Genomic DNA, 14,974 nt, shown 5'->3' with positions numbered 1-14,974 from the left:
AGCCCCATGTATCCAACCCAATTAGCTCATGTCTACCCCGGTGCTTAATACAGTGCCTTGCACATAGTTCTAGACTGTGAGCCCACTCTTCTAGACTGTGAGCCCACTGTTGGGTAGGGACCGTCTCTATATGTTGTCAACTTGTACTTCCCAAGTGCTCAGTACAGTGCTCTGCACACAGTAAGCACTCAATAAATATGATTGATTGATTAAAGGCCATCATTATTATTATTATTATTACCCAAATGTCAAGGAGAACCTTAAATTGACCCCTCTGGGGTGCAGGTGAGTGGATCAAAGAGCTGGGCAACTAGAAAATAGCCTCCTAATGGCCAAAGAGCCCCTTGGCACGCATAGGCTAGTTTGCCCACTTTCACCCTTGCCCTGGGTGCAGCCCCATTGCTTGGGATGTGCCCTCGGGGGCAAGAGCCATGTAACTGGATATGTTCCCAAACACTTAGAACAGTGCTCAGCACACAGTAACACTCACTAAATAATAATAATGGCATTTATTAAGCGTTTACTAGGTGCAAAGCACTGTTCTAAGCACTGGGGAGGTTACAAGGTGATCAGGTTGTCCCACGGGGGGCTCACAGTCGTCATCCCCATTTTACAGATGAGGGAACTGAGGCCCAGAGAAGTTAAGTGACTTGCCCAAAGTCACACAGCTGACAAGTGGCAGAGGAGGGATTTGAACCCATGACCTCTGACTCCAAAGCCCATGCTCTTTTCCACTGAGCCACGCTGCTTCTAAATGTCATTGATGATGATGAGGCAGACAGTAGGAATCCCCAGCAGATCTCATCTTCAATACCCCATTTTTCTCTTCCCCTACTCCCTTCTGTGTCATCTTTGCATTTGGGTTTGCTCCCTTTTTCACCCCTCCCTCAGCCCCACAGCACTTATGTCTGTATCTGTTATTTACAGATTTATAATAATGTCGGGCTCCCCCTCTAAACTGTAAACTCGTTGTGGGCAGGGAACGTGTCTACCAACTTTGTTATAGTGCACCCTCAGTACTGTGCTCTGCAAAACGGTAATCAATCAGTCGTATTTATTGAGCACTTACTGTGTGCAGAGCACTGTACTAAGCGCTTGGGAAGTACAAGTCGGCAACACATAGAGACAGTCCCTACCCAACAGCGGGCTCACAGTCTAGAACGGTAAGCACTCAGTAAGTATGATTGATTATTCGATTCTCCCTTTCTCCGTTCTTGCTTAGGCCTCTGAAGGCCGCAAGGAGATAAATTACCGAAAGGCAAGCACGTTCTTTGGTTTCTCTGAGTTTGCGGTAGAAAGTCAAAGAGAGTCCAGGGCTCGGATCACTAGCGTTGGTTTTCCATTACAGAGCTCCCCTTTCCCGCCACGCCGCCCAGATCCCTAATTTCTCCTTGGTTTTTTTTGCTACAGTTGAGAATCTGGAGCCCTTCAGGGAATTTGTGATCTGTAGACTTGAAGCAAAAAATTCAGTCTCACTAACGCTCTGGTTCCCCCATTCCAGCTTCGGTTCATCCTCTCTGACAACCGAAGGAGCTCTCATCTTCCTCTCCCTGTCATCGCTCCTCTTCTGCTTCAGAACAGCCTCCTCTGAGTTCTGAAGGGCACAAGAGCCCCAGCCCCGATCCCCAGGTGCCCAGAGCTGAGCCGGCCCTAGTGCTGCCCGCCCCTGCCCGGGGAGCTCTTTTCCCTGAAACCGCGAGTCCCCGGATGGTGCCGGCAACCAGGAGGGGGAAGGTGGTTGCCACCCGAAAGCCCCCATCGCCATAGCAACCCTCAAAATGGTTACTCAGCCATCTGGGTTGCCACAGCAACTAGCAAAGCACTTTCCACTTCACTCTCTCTCTCTCTCTCTGCCTCCCAGCGAGCCATTTCCTATTCCTTGTTGAATGTGCAGGGAGTCTGGTTCTGTCTCTAACCTCCAAATCGGCAGAGAGCGGCCCCCGGGAATCAATACCCACAATTTCCTGGGCCCTGAGCATCTCCTCCAAGGTAAGCCCAGGGGTCACTTTGGAGGGGTCGGCCCTGGTCACTTTGCAATCTCCCAGCCTATCTGTCAAACTCATATCGCATTCCTCAGAGCAAATGCTGTGCAGATGAGAAGACTTCAACAGGATTCCTCATCCACACCACCAGCCAGGAATGCTTTGCCCTCTCCCCACCTAACTCGAAGCCTCTCTGCCCCCGTCACAGGGCAAGGAATGCCCTCCCTCTCTGGGGCCTGTCTGTTCTTTGGTCTCCCTGCCCCCGTCTCTGTCCTGGGATGTCTGCTCCCCTGAGGGTTTGTGCTTTTTGTAGGAATGGGCAGAAGGTGCAGCTGTCTACATGTTTTGTTGTCTGTCTCCCTCTTCTAGACTGTGAGCCCGTTGTTGGGTAGAGACCATCTCTTTATAAAGCAGCAGCATGGCTCAGTGGAAAGAGCCCGGGCTTTGGAGTCAGAGGTCATGGGTTCAAATCCCAGCTCCGCCAATTGCCAGCTGTGTGACTTTGGGCAAGTCACTTAACTTCTCTGGGCCTCAGTTACCTCATCTGTAAAATGGGGATTAAGACTGTGAGCCCCATGAGGGACAACCTGATCACCTTGTAACCTCCCCAGCGCTTAGAACAGTGCCTTGCACATAGTAAGCGCTTAATAAATGCTATCATTATTATTATTATTTATGTTCCCGACTTGTACTTCCCAAGCACTTAGTACAGTGCTCTACACACAGTAGGCGCTCAATAAATACGATTGAATGAATGGATGAATTAGGGCTTGAGGCAGTTTGAAGAGCTGTGGTTACCTACCAGTCAGGAACTGGATTGAGCTACCCACAGAATAATAATAATAATAATAGTGGCATTTATTAAGTGCTTACTATGTGCAAAGCACTGTTCTACAATGCGTCTTTTCACATCTACCCACAGAACAACCTTCAGCAGCCCAAACCTGAAATGGGAAACAGCAGCTTGGGGCAAGTGAGGACTGAGCCTTCTCCCCGACTCCCCCCACCCAAACACACACACTGGCACAAACCCTCAGGCCAGCAGATGCTCCCCTATCAGAGACAGGGCAGAGGCAGAGATCAAAAGCAGGACATCAGAGGAAAGTTTTGTGTCTTTTTAATGGTACTTGTTAAACGCTTACTATGTGCCAGGCACCGTTCTAAGCGCTGGGGTAGAGACGGAGTAACCTGGTCCATATCCCACATGAGGCTCACAGTCTTAGACCCCATTTTACAGATGAGGTAACTGAGCACAAAGGAAATGAAATGATTTGCCCAAGGTCACACAGCAGAAAAGTGGGGAAGCTGGGATTAGACTCCCAAGCCCGTGCTGTACCCACTAGGTATGCTGCTTCTCACTTGTTCCTCAATCAATCAATCGTATCTATTGAGCACTTACTGTGTGCAGAGCACTGTACTAAGCACTTCGGAAGTACAAGTTGGCAACATATAGAGACGGTCCCTACCCAACAGTGGGCTCACAGTCTAGAAGGGGGAGACAGAGAACAAAACAAAACGTATTAACAAAATAAAATAAATAGAATAGATATGTACAAGTAAAATAAATAGAGTAATAAATCCGTACAAACATATATACAGGTGCTGTGGGGAGGGGAAGGAGGTAAGGCGGGGGGGATGGAGAGGGGGAAAAGGGGAAGAGGAAGGAGGGGGCTCAGTGTGGGAAGGCCTCCTGGAGAAGGTGAGCTCTCAGTATGGCCTTGAAGGGAGGAAGAGAGCTAGCTTGGCAGATATGCGGAGGGAAGGCATTCCAGGCCAGGGGGATGACGTGGGCCGGGGGTCGATGGCGGGACAGGCGAGAATGAGGCACAGTGAGGAGATTCACGGCAGAGGAGTGGAGGGTGCGGGCTGGAGAAGGAGAGAAGGGAGGTGAGGTAGGAGGGGGCGAGGTGATGGACAGCCTTGAAGCCCAGGGTGAGGAGTTTCTGCCTGATGCGTAGGTTGATTGGTAGCCACTGGAGATTTTTGAGGACCTCAGACCTCTCCCCACATGAGCAGGAGGCCAGAGGCCTTCAGTCAAGCCAAGGTCCCTTGCAGGGGGTCCCTACCTGCTATTTCTGTCCTGGGGAGGAAGGGGAAGGAGAAAGCAGAAATGATTCCTAATCTACTGGTCCAGAGATGCTCCAGAGGACGCCCAGTTTGAACACACCCAGAATCCTCATTAAGGGGCCCAGAGCCCAGCCAGTTTCCTAGGGTCTTCTGGACCCAGGATGGAGTCCCAAAGTCCTCTGGTCATGAGAGAAGGATCCCATGTGAAATTCAAGCCAGTCCTGTTCTGACCCAAACCCACTACCCTCCAAGTACAGGGAGGAAAGCAGTGAGGTTTCCTTATCAACTGGAGATGGTTTTAAGGGTTTACACTGCATTATAATAATTGTGGTATTTGTTAAATACTTGTACTAAGCATTGAGGTGGATACAAGCAAAGCGGGTTGGACGCAGTCCCTGCCCCATGTGGGGCTCACAGCCTCAATCCCCATTTTACAGATGAGGTAACTGAGGCACAGAGAAGTGAAGTGACTTGCCCAAGATTACGCAGAAGACAAGTGGCGGAGTGGGGATTAGAACCCATGAATTATATGTAATTCCGGGGGCAGTTATCAGGGTTTATTATTTTTTTTTTTACAATTCTCAGTGGCCTTCACGCAGTTGGGGTCAATGCTTGGGGGTGGGGGGTGACCAGACCTCCCAGCAGGAGGAACTCCAGGGAGCGGGAGCATGGGGTTGTTGGGGAGCTGAGCCCTCTCCCCCCAATACGGCAGCTTTCCTCACCCCTATCGTCCCACAGCAGCAGAGGCTTGTGAGAAACCCGTTCGCCAGGATGTGGGCCCCGTCTGGACTATCCTATCAACTCTGACTCTCTTCCCTGTGACCCAAGCTGTTCCCATCAATGATTACTGCACCCAGGAGGCCAGGGACTTGGGGATTTCAGGCAGAATGGATAGAAGCTCTTCCTGAAAAACTGGGCAAAAAATAAGAAGTCTTTAGGATTCAAAACCTGCTCGCTTTTTGGGCGTGGAGCTGGGGAAGAACGTCTGGTCTAAGAAAAGACTCGTTGCTCTTTAGGCAGGAAGGACAGAGAGTACAGACACTGAGGGTAAGGCAGAGTCCTTCCAGGAGCTGTCCGATATGGAAATCACTTGGCAAATGTTGATTTCAGGATTCTCCCAACAGCAGGTGACTGGATAACCTAGTTGAGGCACTACGGTCACCCTATTGGGAACTCCATCCGGCCTCAGATTGGACCGATTCAGGGCTGGGGTGGTGATATGGGACCCCTCAGCTGAAAAGGCAAGGGGGACAACTGGAGCCACTGACACTGGTGCTGCCATCACTTAATAATAATAATAATGATGGCATTTATTAAGCTCTTACTATGTACAAAGCACTGTTCTAAGCACTGGGGAGGTTACAAAGTGATCCAGTTGCCCCACGGGGGGCTCACAGTCTTAATCCCCATTTTACAGATGAGGGAACTGAGGCCCAGAGAAGTGAAGTGACTTGCCCAAAGTCACACAGCTGACAATCAGCGGAGCCAGGATTTGATCCCATGACCTCTGACTCCAAAGCCCATGCTCTTTCCACTGAGCCACGCTGCTTCTCAACTTCTACCTTGGCACTTAGTGCTCTGCACATAGTATGCGCTCAATAAATACGATTGAATGAATGACTGACATCTCCAGGGCAGGGATGGGAATTTCTAACAAGACCAGAAAAGCATCATCTCTGGGCTGGAAATACCCATCCCACTTCTGGAGGAGTCAGTTTAACCATGCCAGGCAACTATGACTGTCCCACCCACCCACCACCATGGCTCACCGCCCACCACTGTCTGAGGATATCGGCTTGGGCAATTTTGGCCGAGATTAGCAGAGGCGGGGAGGGTGGCAAGCAGTATGGATGGTTAAGGACCATCGTGGGGAAGGTAAGTTGTTTGTTTGTTTTTTTAATTGTATTTGTTCAGCGCTTACCATGCGCCAGGCACTGTACTAAGCGCTGGAGTGGATACAAACAAATCGGGTTGGACACAGTCCCTGTCCCACATGGGGCTACTGGTCTCAATCCCCATTTTACAGATGAGGTAACAAGCACAGAGAAGTGAAGTGACTTGTCCAAGGTCACACAGCAGACAAGTGTCGGAGCCCGGATTAGAACCTAGGTCCTGACTCTTAGGCCTGTGCTCTATCCACTAGGCCAGGCAGCTTCCCATTCCATCCCAATCCCTATAGCTACCCATCTTTCCCTCACTTTCTAGCGTTTCCCTTTCTCCCTCCCCTTACTCCTCTCTTTCCTTTCCCTTCCAGGATCCTTTTCCCCCCCTCCCTTCTCCGTCCCAGCCCACTTTGCGGCCCCAAATTCTGGTCAGTTTATCTCAACAGGATGAGGAAGTGACATTAGCCCCTTTGAACATTTTGAGACACTAAGGCCTGAATAGGCAACCTGCTGATTCTGAGCATCCAGTTGATCAACCAGGAACCCAACTCCTGGGTCTCCCGTTTCCCTGTCTCCCATTTATCTTCCTTCAATCAAACCCCAGGGAAGCCCAAGAAGCTCCAGGCCACGGAACCCCATGAGAAGCAACATGGCCTAATGGAGAGAGCACAGGCCTGGGAATCAGGAGGATCTGGGTTCTAATCCTGGTTCTGAAACGTGTCTGCTGTGTGACCCTGGGCATGTCTGTGCCTCAGTCACCTCATCTGTAAAACAGGGATTAAAACCGTGAGCCCCATGAGGGACAGGGACTGTGTCCAACCTGATCCCCCTGTATCTACTCCATCGTCTCGAACAGTGCCTGGCACATAATAAGCGCTCAACAAATAGCATTTAAAAAGCCCCTTTTGCTTTTTGACCGACAGCGTCCAGCACCCAATCCGAGAGCAGAGAATAAGACAAGGGCGGGAGCTCCCGAGCCGCCGACCCGCTCTGGACATCGAGGGGGAGACCTAGAAAATATCCTGACAGTCGGCGAGACGAAACAGGCAAATCATAGAGTCAAATTAAAAGCCGCTCTTTATGGCAACGCTTGGGTGGATTGTGGATAATTAATACTGAGGCCAGCCCGGGTGCATTCATGGGAATTTTCCCTAGGGGAAGCCAGGTCGGGGCTTCAGCTTGAGGCTCCTCCTTCCTCCAACACAGCCCCTGCTGGCTTACGCCTTGCTGGATAATGAGAGTTGACAAGGTCCGGGGCTCCCAAAATCACAAGGGTGGCCAGCAGCAGGTTCCGGCAGCCCCCTCCCCTGCCCGGACCCAGTCAGGAGGCCCCGGCGGCTCTCATGAGCCCACATGCATTCTCCCCTCCCCTGTTCCTGCAGAGCCACAGCCAACAAACCACTGGGCGTTGCAGTAGCTCTCCCCACGCTTTGCTAGGCCTTAAGCCTGCCACTTGCCTCCTCCTGCCTCTCCCTGCTCTCGTCTCCTCCTCCCCTGCCTTATTCTCCTCCTTCTGCATCCTTCTCCCCCTTTTAGACTGTGAGCCCACCGTTGGGTAGGGACTGTCTCTATATGTTGCCAACTTGTACTTCCCAAGCGCTTAGTACAGTGCTCTGCACACAGTAAGCACTCAATAAATACGATTGATGATGATGATGATGATCCTCCTTCCCCCTTCCTCCTCCTCTGCCTCTCCCTGCTTCTTCCCTCCTGCCGCCTCCTCCTCCTCCTGATCCATCCTCCCCCTGCCTCATTCATTCATTCAGTCGTAATTATTGAGCGCTTACTGTGTGCAGAGCACTGTACTAAGCGATTGGGAGAGTACAATATAATAACAGATGCTTTCCCTGTCCCCAATGAGCTCACAGTTCAGAAGGGGAGACAGACATTAATATAAAGAAATGAATGATAGATAGGGACATTCAGTGCCGTGGGGTTGGGAGGGGGGTGAATAATCAATCAATCAATCAATCGTATTTATTGAGTGCTTACTGTGTGCAGAGCACTGTACTAAGCGCTTGGGAAGTACAAGTTGGCAACATATAAAGACAGTCCCTACCCAACAGTGGGCTCACAGTCTAAAAAGTGGGCTCACAGTCTAAAGAATAAAGGCTGAGAAGCTGGAAAGAAGGAAGATTGGGACAGAAAAAGGGAGTGGAGAGAGCCTAGTAGGGCCCAGGGTGTGCAATTTAAATAGTATTAAGTAGTATTTGTTAATAATAATATGTGTTGCCAACTTGTACTTCCCAAGCGCTTAGTACAGTGCTCTGCACACAGTAAGCGCTCAATATGATTGAATGAATGATAAAGGCAGCAAGTCAGGGCGATGCAGAAGGGAATGGGAGAAGAAGAAAGGAGGCCTTAGTCAGGGAAGGCCCCTTGAAGGGGCTGTGAGCCCACTGTTGGGTAGGGACTGTCTGTATATGTTGCCAATTTGTACTTCCCAAGCGCTTAGTACAGTGCTCTGCACATAGTAAGCGCTCAATAAATACGATTGATGATGAAGGAGATGTGCCTACAGTAAAGCTTTGAAGGCGGGGGAGAATAACTGTCTGTTGGATATTAGGAGGGAGGGCATTCACTGCCCTTCTGCCTCCTCCTCCTCCTCCTCCTCTTCCTCCTCCTCTTCCTCAGCCCCACATGGCAGGCACAGCGCAGCATCCCCGCTGGGATCTCCGGGCCTCGCTGACCTTTGCTGTCTTTAGGGTTGTTTTATCGTCCTGCAGCTAATCTGACCCAGATTTTGGTTCAATGAGCAGGAGCTGACCAGCTGGTGGGACGCTTGCTCGGGGCATCTCTGCAGCTGCCGCTGCTTATCTCTGGAGGCTCCCCTAGCAGTGGAGGCACCCCCCGACTGCTTTCCATTGTTCTCCGCCAAGCGCTTTGTACATTGCGCCGCACACGGTCATTTTTTTATGGTATTTGTTAAGCGCTTACTATCTGTCAAACACTGTTCTAAGCGCTGGAGTAGGTGCAAGTTATTTAGGTCGCGAACAATAAGGGCTCAATAGATACCACCGATCCCGATGAAAGAACCCCCCTTCCTCCTTCCCACTTGGTCTCTGTTGGGGGGAGAGTAGGTAGCTTGGGGTGAAGAGAGATAGGTGCTGGGGGAGGTGGAAAAAGTGCCTGCTGAGTCTTTTAGCTCAAGGTGAGATTTTAGCCAATGAAGGAGGATGCCGGGGAGGTTCCTCAAATTAATTAATTCATTCAATCGTATTTATTGAGCACTTACTGTGTGCTGAGCACTGTACTAAGCCTTTGGAAAATGTCACTGACACTGCCGTGGCTGCCCTGGGGGGTGGAAAATCCAGTTGTCATCTCCAGAGTTCAGGCCGGTGCTGAGGCCTTCGGTAAGGCGTGCCAACCTGGTTTGCCCTGAGGAGCGAGTTCCAAATCTCCCAACAGTACCCATCCCTAGCTCCCCTGACTCAAATAGAAGGAGCCGTGAAAATGGGGCTTTGCATCGAAACTGTTATCATTCTTCACTTGAGCATTTGCTCTCCTGGATAGCCCTTGTTAGGGTAGGGAGCAATGGGACTGGGAGCCAGGAATCCTGTGTTCCTCTTCTTGGTTCCCTTTCGCTAAATTGCTGTGCGACCTCACATAAGTCACTCAACCTCTCTGGGCCTTAGTTTCCCCTTCCCTACCTCACTGATGATGACAGGGTTGTTGCCAGATCACGTCTGGACTGAAAGCTCGTTGTGGGTGGGGAATGTGTCTGTTTTATTGTTATATCGTACTCCCCCAGCTGCTTACTACAGTGCTCTGCACACAGTAAGTGCCCAGTAAATATGAATGAATGAGGTGATGGGAGCCTTTTGGGGAAAAGGACTAGCCAGCTCCTGAATATAAGGAGAAATTATTGACTTCAGTCCTGGGGTCCTCGGAGAGGTTCCCAAGAGTTCTGAGCCACAGAAGAGGGAATCCTCTCTCCCGGCAGACCCTCTCGGTGTTGACTGAAGATGGGCCGGCTCAGGAAATCTTCCCTGCAGTGCATGAACGAAAAAGTGAATAAAGGGATGGGCCACTGAACATGGCTGCCGTGGGAAGAGACAGGGAAAGAGACGGCAGGAAATGAAAATCTGGGAGAGGGGGATGCAGAAAGATGGGTGGAGGGGGCTGGGCTCAGAAGCTGGAAAGAAGGAAGATTGGGACAGAAAAAGGGCGTGGAGAGAGCCTAGTAGGGCCCAGGGTGTGCAATTTAAATAGTATTTGTTAATAATAATAGTAATAGCAATGATTTGTTAAGCGCATATTATGTGCCAAGCACTGTTCTGAGCACTGACGGGGATACAAGGAAATCTGGTTGTCCCACATGGGGCTCACAGTCTTAATCCCCATTTTCCAGATGAGGTAACAGGCCCAGAGAAGTGAAGTGACTTGCCCAAAGCCACACAGCTGACAAGTGGCGAAGCTGGGATTAGAACCCTTGATCTCTGACTCCCAAGCCTGGGCTCTTTCCACTGAGTCACGCTGCCGTTAAGCACTTACTCTGTGCCAGCCATTGTATTAACGGCTGGGGTAGGTACAGGCTAATCAGGCTGGACACAGTCCACATCCCACATGAGGCTCACGGTCTTAATCCCAATTTTCCAGGTGAGGGCACTGAGGCACAGAGCAATGAAGTGACTGACGCAAGGTACGTGGCAGAGCCGGGATTAGAATGAAAGTCCTTCTGACTCCCAGCCACGCGGCTCTATCCATTAGGTTCTCTCCCTGAGCTCCAAGTTCACGGTATCCCTGATGTAATGTGCCTTCCCCGCTAGCTTTAGGGAGCCACCTCCATATCCCAGCTCCTCCTCTCCTTTCCCTCCTCCTTCACCCGCCTCCGAGCTGCAGTCCATGTTGTAAGCAGGGAATGTGTCGATTGTTATATTGTACTCTCCCAAGGGCTTAGTACACTGTTCTGCACAGAGTAAGCGCTCAATAGATACGATTGAATGGATGAATCCACAAATCCACATCCCAGTCATAAGCAGGGTTCATCCGGGGAGAGACCCACCGCCCCCCCCACCCGCCCCCAGCCCCGGAACCAGGTGGAGGGTCAAGGAAGTGCCCTGAGTGCCCGAAGGAAGGGAAGAGAAGCAGCGTGGCTCAGTGGAAAGAGCCCAGGCTTTGGAGTCAGAGGTCATGGGTTCAAGTCCCGGCTCCGCCAATTGTCAGCTGGGTGACTTCGGGCAAGTCACTTCACTTCTCTGGGCCTCAGTTCCCTCATCTGGAAAATGGGGATGAGGACTGTGAGCCCCCTGCGGGACAACCTGATCACCTTGTAACCTCCCCAGCGCTTAGAACAGTGCTTTGCACATAGTAAGCGCTTAATAGATGCCAACATTATTATTATTATTATTATTAAATGCAGTGTGTTTGGTAGGAGACATCCCCAAGCACCCCCCCCTCCACGCCCCCCTCCACTTCTGGATCCAGGGACTTGGGGAAGGAAGAGGAGAGTGAGACCACAGCTGGACCACCCATCCTAATGCCATTTCATTTCCTTTTCAGAGTCAAAGATTCTAAATTGCAACTAGCTTTACAGCCACACAACATTTGACATCCATCTAACACGACCAGCCCCCACCCTGGAGTCGAAACTCATCACCGGTCCCCACAGACCACCCCCATCCCCCACTGGAGCTCCCATTCCCAGGACAAAGCTGCCTTTGGCAGAGACCCCAAACCGGAATTTTAAAACGACATTAATATTTTAACATGCCCTCCAAAACAGTGTCACAACACTCTTTGCCTTTTTCTTCCTACCACCTGCAACCGAGCTGCAATTCACAGGTTATTTTTAATGTGAAATCTGCCCCAAAAACACATTACACGACATTCCTTACCCTTCCACAATAATAATTATTATGGTGTTTATTAAGCGCTTTATTATGTGCCAGAGCACTGTGCTGACTGCTGGGAGCAACAATAATAATAATAATAATAAAATAATAGTGCTTTTTTAGCACTTGTAAATAGTACTTGGGAAGCAGCGTGGCTCAGTGGAAAGAGAACGGGCTTTGGAGTCAGAGGTCATGGGTTCTAATCCCAACTCCGCCACTTGTCTGCTGTGTGACTTTGGGCAAGTCACCTAACTTCTCTGGGCCTCAGTTACCTCATCTGTAAAATGAGGATTAAGACAGTAAACCCCATGTGGGACAATCTGATTACCTTGTATCCCCCCCAGTGCTCAGAACAGTGCTTGGCATATAGTAAGCGCTTAACAAATGCCATCATTATTATTATTAGTTAGCACTTATTATATGCTAAGCACTGTTATTAAGCACTGTAGCAGGTACGAGAAAATCAGACCCAGTTCTACCTGGGGCTTGCCCTCTCTAGAGGTAGAGAGAGCAGGTACCTTATTCCCATTTGACAGAGGAGGAAAGATTCATTCATTCATTCAATCATATTTATTGAGCACTTACTGTGTGCAGAGCACTGTACTAAGCGCTTGGGAAGTACAAGTTGGAAACATATAAAGATGGTCCCTCCCCCAAAACGGGCTCACAGTCTAGAAGATGCCCAGAGAGGTGAAGTGTCTTGCCTAAGGGCACCCAGAAGACCAGAGGCAGAGTGGGATTAGAGAGCACGGGTCTCCTGACTTCCAGATTCATTAGGCCACACTGCTTCGCAGCAGGAACCAGCCCCTCCTCAAGTCAGTTCAAGACTTTAAACTGTTCTGCAAACAGCAAGCGCTCGATACTGTACTAAGCGCTCGGGTAGATACAAGATAATTAGATTGGCTCACAGTCTTAATCCCCATTTTACAGATGAGGTAACTGAGGTAGCACTTAGTAAAGTGCCTGGCACACAATAAGTACTTAACAAATACCACAATTATTATTACTATCATTACTATATAGGGAAGTGACCTGCCCATTGACACACAGCAGACAAGTGGCAGAACTGGGATTAGAACCCAGGTCCTCTGCCTCCCATACCTGCGTTTTAACCACGAAGCCACGGTGGTTCTCTGCTCTCTGCTGCTCCTTCTGAAAAGGTAACTTGTATGTGCTTCCGTTCTACTTTCCCAAGCGCTCAGTGCAGTGCCTGGCATCCAGTGGACACCTCGATATCAATATAACTCCCAGGCCCCTAGGACACGGATACGGGACTGTGTCCAACCTAATTAACTTGTACCTTCCCCAGCATTTGACACAGAGCAAGCGCTTAATAATACCAAAAGAAAAAAAACCACAAACAAGAACTCAAGCCAGTGGGAGACAGACTTTGTCCTGCATCCGACCTCCTCCGGGCCCATGGCAAAAGAAAGTGGGACAAGATTGGAGGTGTCCAGCTTCCAGAACTCAAGCAGAAGCCATCCTGAGGAAATTTCAACTGGCCCTCCGGACCTGAGCTCCACTAAATCCATGGGTTCTGGGGCTGCCAACATCACACCCGACTCCCTGTCCCCTCCACCCCAACAACCTCGGGGCAGCTAGAGGAGGGGCAGCAGCACATTAAACGTTACAGGGAATCCAAGCTGAATTATTCTGACTCTCCCACCCCTAAAAGCGTGACATCCCTGGGCATGCTGGTGGTCTTTGCAACTGCCCTCCTCGCCCTCCACCCCAACAACCTCGGGGCAGCTAGAGGAGGGGCAGCAGCACATTAAACATTACAGGGAATCCAAGCTGAATTATTCTGACTCTCCCACACCTAAAAGCGTGACATCCCTGGGCATCCTGGTGGTCTTTGCAACGGCCCTCCTCGCCCTCCACCCCAACAACCTCGGAGCAGTTAGAGGAGGGGCAGCAGCACATTATACGTTACAGGGAATATAAACTGAATTATTCTGACTCTCCCACCCCTAAAAGCGTGACAGCCCTGGGCATCCTGGTGGTCTTTGCAACTGCCCGCCTCGCCCTCCACCCCTGAAACGACGCTTAAGCCACGGCCGGGGCCTTTCTCTTACCGGCGACTCGGACCACCGCTCTCTCCGCAGGGTCAAGCACTGAGTCCTGGCTCTTGCGTTTCTTCTGCTCATGTAGGGGTAAGTTCCAGGGCAGAGTGTCCCCGGGAGGGCAGGGAGACAGGCTCCCCGACCGCTCACTCTGGCAGGACCTCTCGCTGAGGGTCTCTTCATCCGAGGAAGACATCTCTGGCACCGGGATGCTCGGGGTTGGAGACCTGCAGGGGAGAAGTTTGCAACCTGCTCAGAACGCCCCTTGGCTCCGGGCTCCGGGCTCCCGAAACAGACTTTGGGAATGGGCCAGTGTGGGAAGCGGAGAAGGGAGCTTTCCATCTCTAGGAAGGATTAATCTAGCTCAGTCTGAGGAGAGGGGAAGGCCTTGCAAGAATCACATCATCTGGAAGCTGATCAGGATTTATTCAGGACAAAAATCCATGGTTTGTCTTCCTTGTGCCCTATGAGCTTTGCAGAGCACTTCTCCAACCTGGAGAGCTGTTTTTTTTTAAAAAAAGGGATTGACAATCCAGAAGGACCTGGGTTTTAATCCCAGCTCTGTCACTTGTCTGCTCTGTGACCTTAAGCAAGTCATTTCACTTCTCTGGGCCTCAGTTATCTCATCTGAAAAAGGGGGATTAAGAGTGTGAGTCCCATGTGGGACAGGTATGGTGTCCCACCTGATTAATTTGTGTCTCCCAGTGTTATAGAAGAGTGCCTGGAATTTAGTAAGTGCTTAACAAATTCCATAAAAAAAAATCACCTGTCCTGGTTGGTGTAGGGATTCATCTGCTTCAAGCAGGGGACTGGATCAGATGACCTTTCAATAATAATAATAATAATGGCATTTATTGAGCGCTTACTATGTGCAAAGCACTGTTCTAAGCGCTGTGTAAGGGGTAGAACAATAGTGTCTGCCTCAGAGATTTGAGGAAATTCAGTAGTCTTGAACCATCCTCAGTGCTGAGTCCCAGAGAGTCCCTGTCCATTAGACCCTGAGGCCGGGCCCTAAACACAAAGAACGGAGCTCCAAGGAGTCTGGGACCGATGGTCTCAGAGCATGCTCGCTTGGGATCTAGGTAGCCCCCAAAGTGCACACTCTCACCCCCTCCTCATTCCAGTCCACCAGGACTTTAGGTGAG

General features: G+C 50.5%; 1 protein-coding gene across 1 annotated transcript in view; it reads right to left on the bottom strand.

The window, feature by feature from the left end:
- The window catches only part of MACF1 (microtubule actin crosslinking factor 1), a 337,049-nt gene extending 323,024 nt beyond the window's left edge, over positions 1–14,025 (bottom strand). Inside the window, exon 1 of the mRNA XM_038758002.1 lies at positions 13,842–14,025. Coding sequence (XP_038613930.1) covers positions 13,842–14,025 — 184 coding nt within the window. The remainder of the gene's footprint in view (positions 1–13,841) is intronic.
- Between the last annotated feature and the right edge of the window lie 949 nt (positions 14,026–14,974).

The sequence above is a fragment of the Tachyglossus aculeatus genome, chromosome 16 (assembly GCF_015852505.1).
Source record: "Tachyglossus aculeatus isolate mTacAcu1 chromosome 16, mTacAcu1.pri, whole genome shotgun sequence".
In the NCBI taxonomy this organism is placed as follows: domain Eukaryota; kingdom Metazoa; phylum Chordata; class Mammalia; order Monotremata; family Tachyglossidae; genus Tachyglossus; species Tachyglossus aculeatus.
This window is presented reverse-complemented; position numbering and strand designations above follow the sequence as displayed.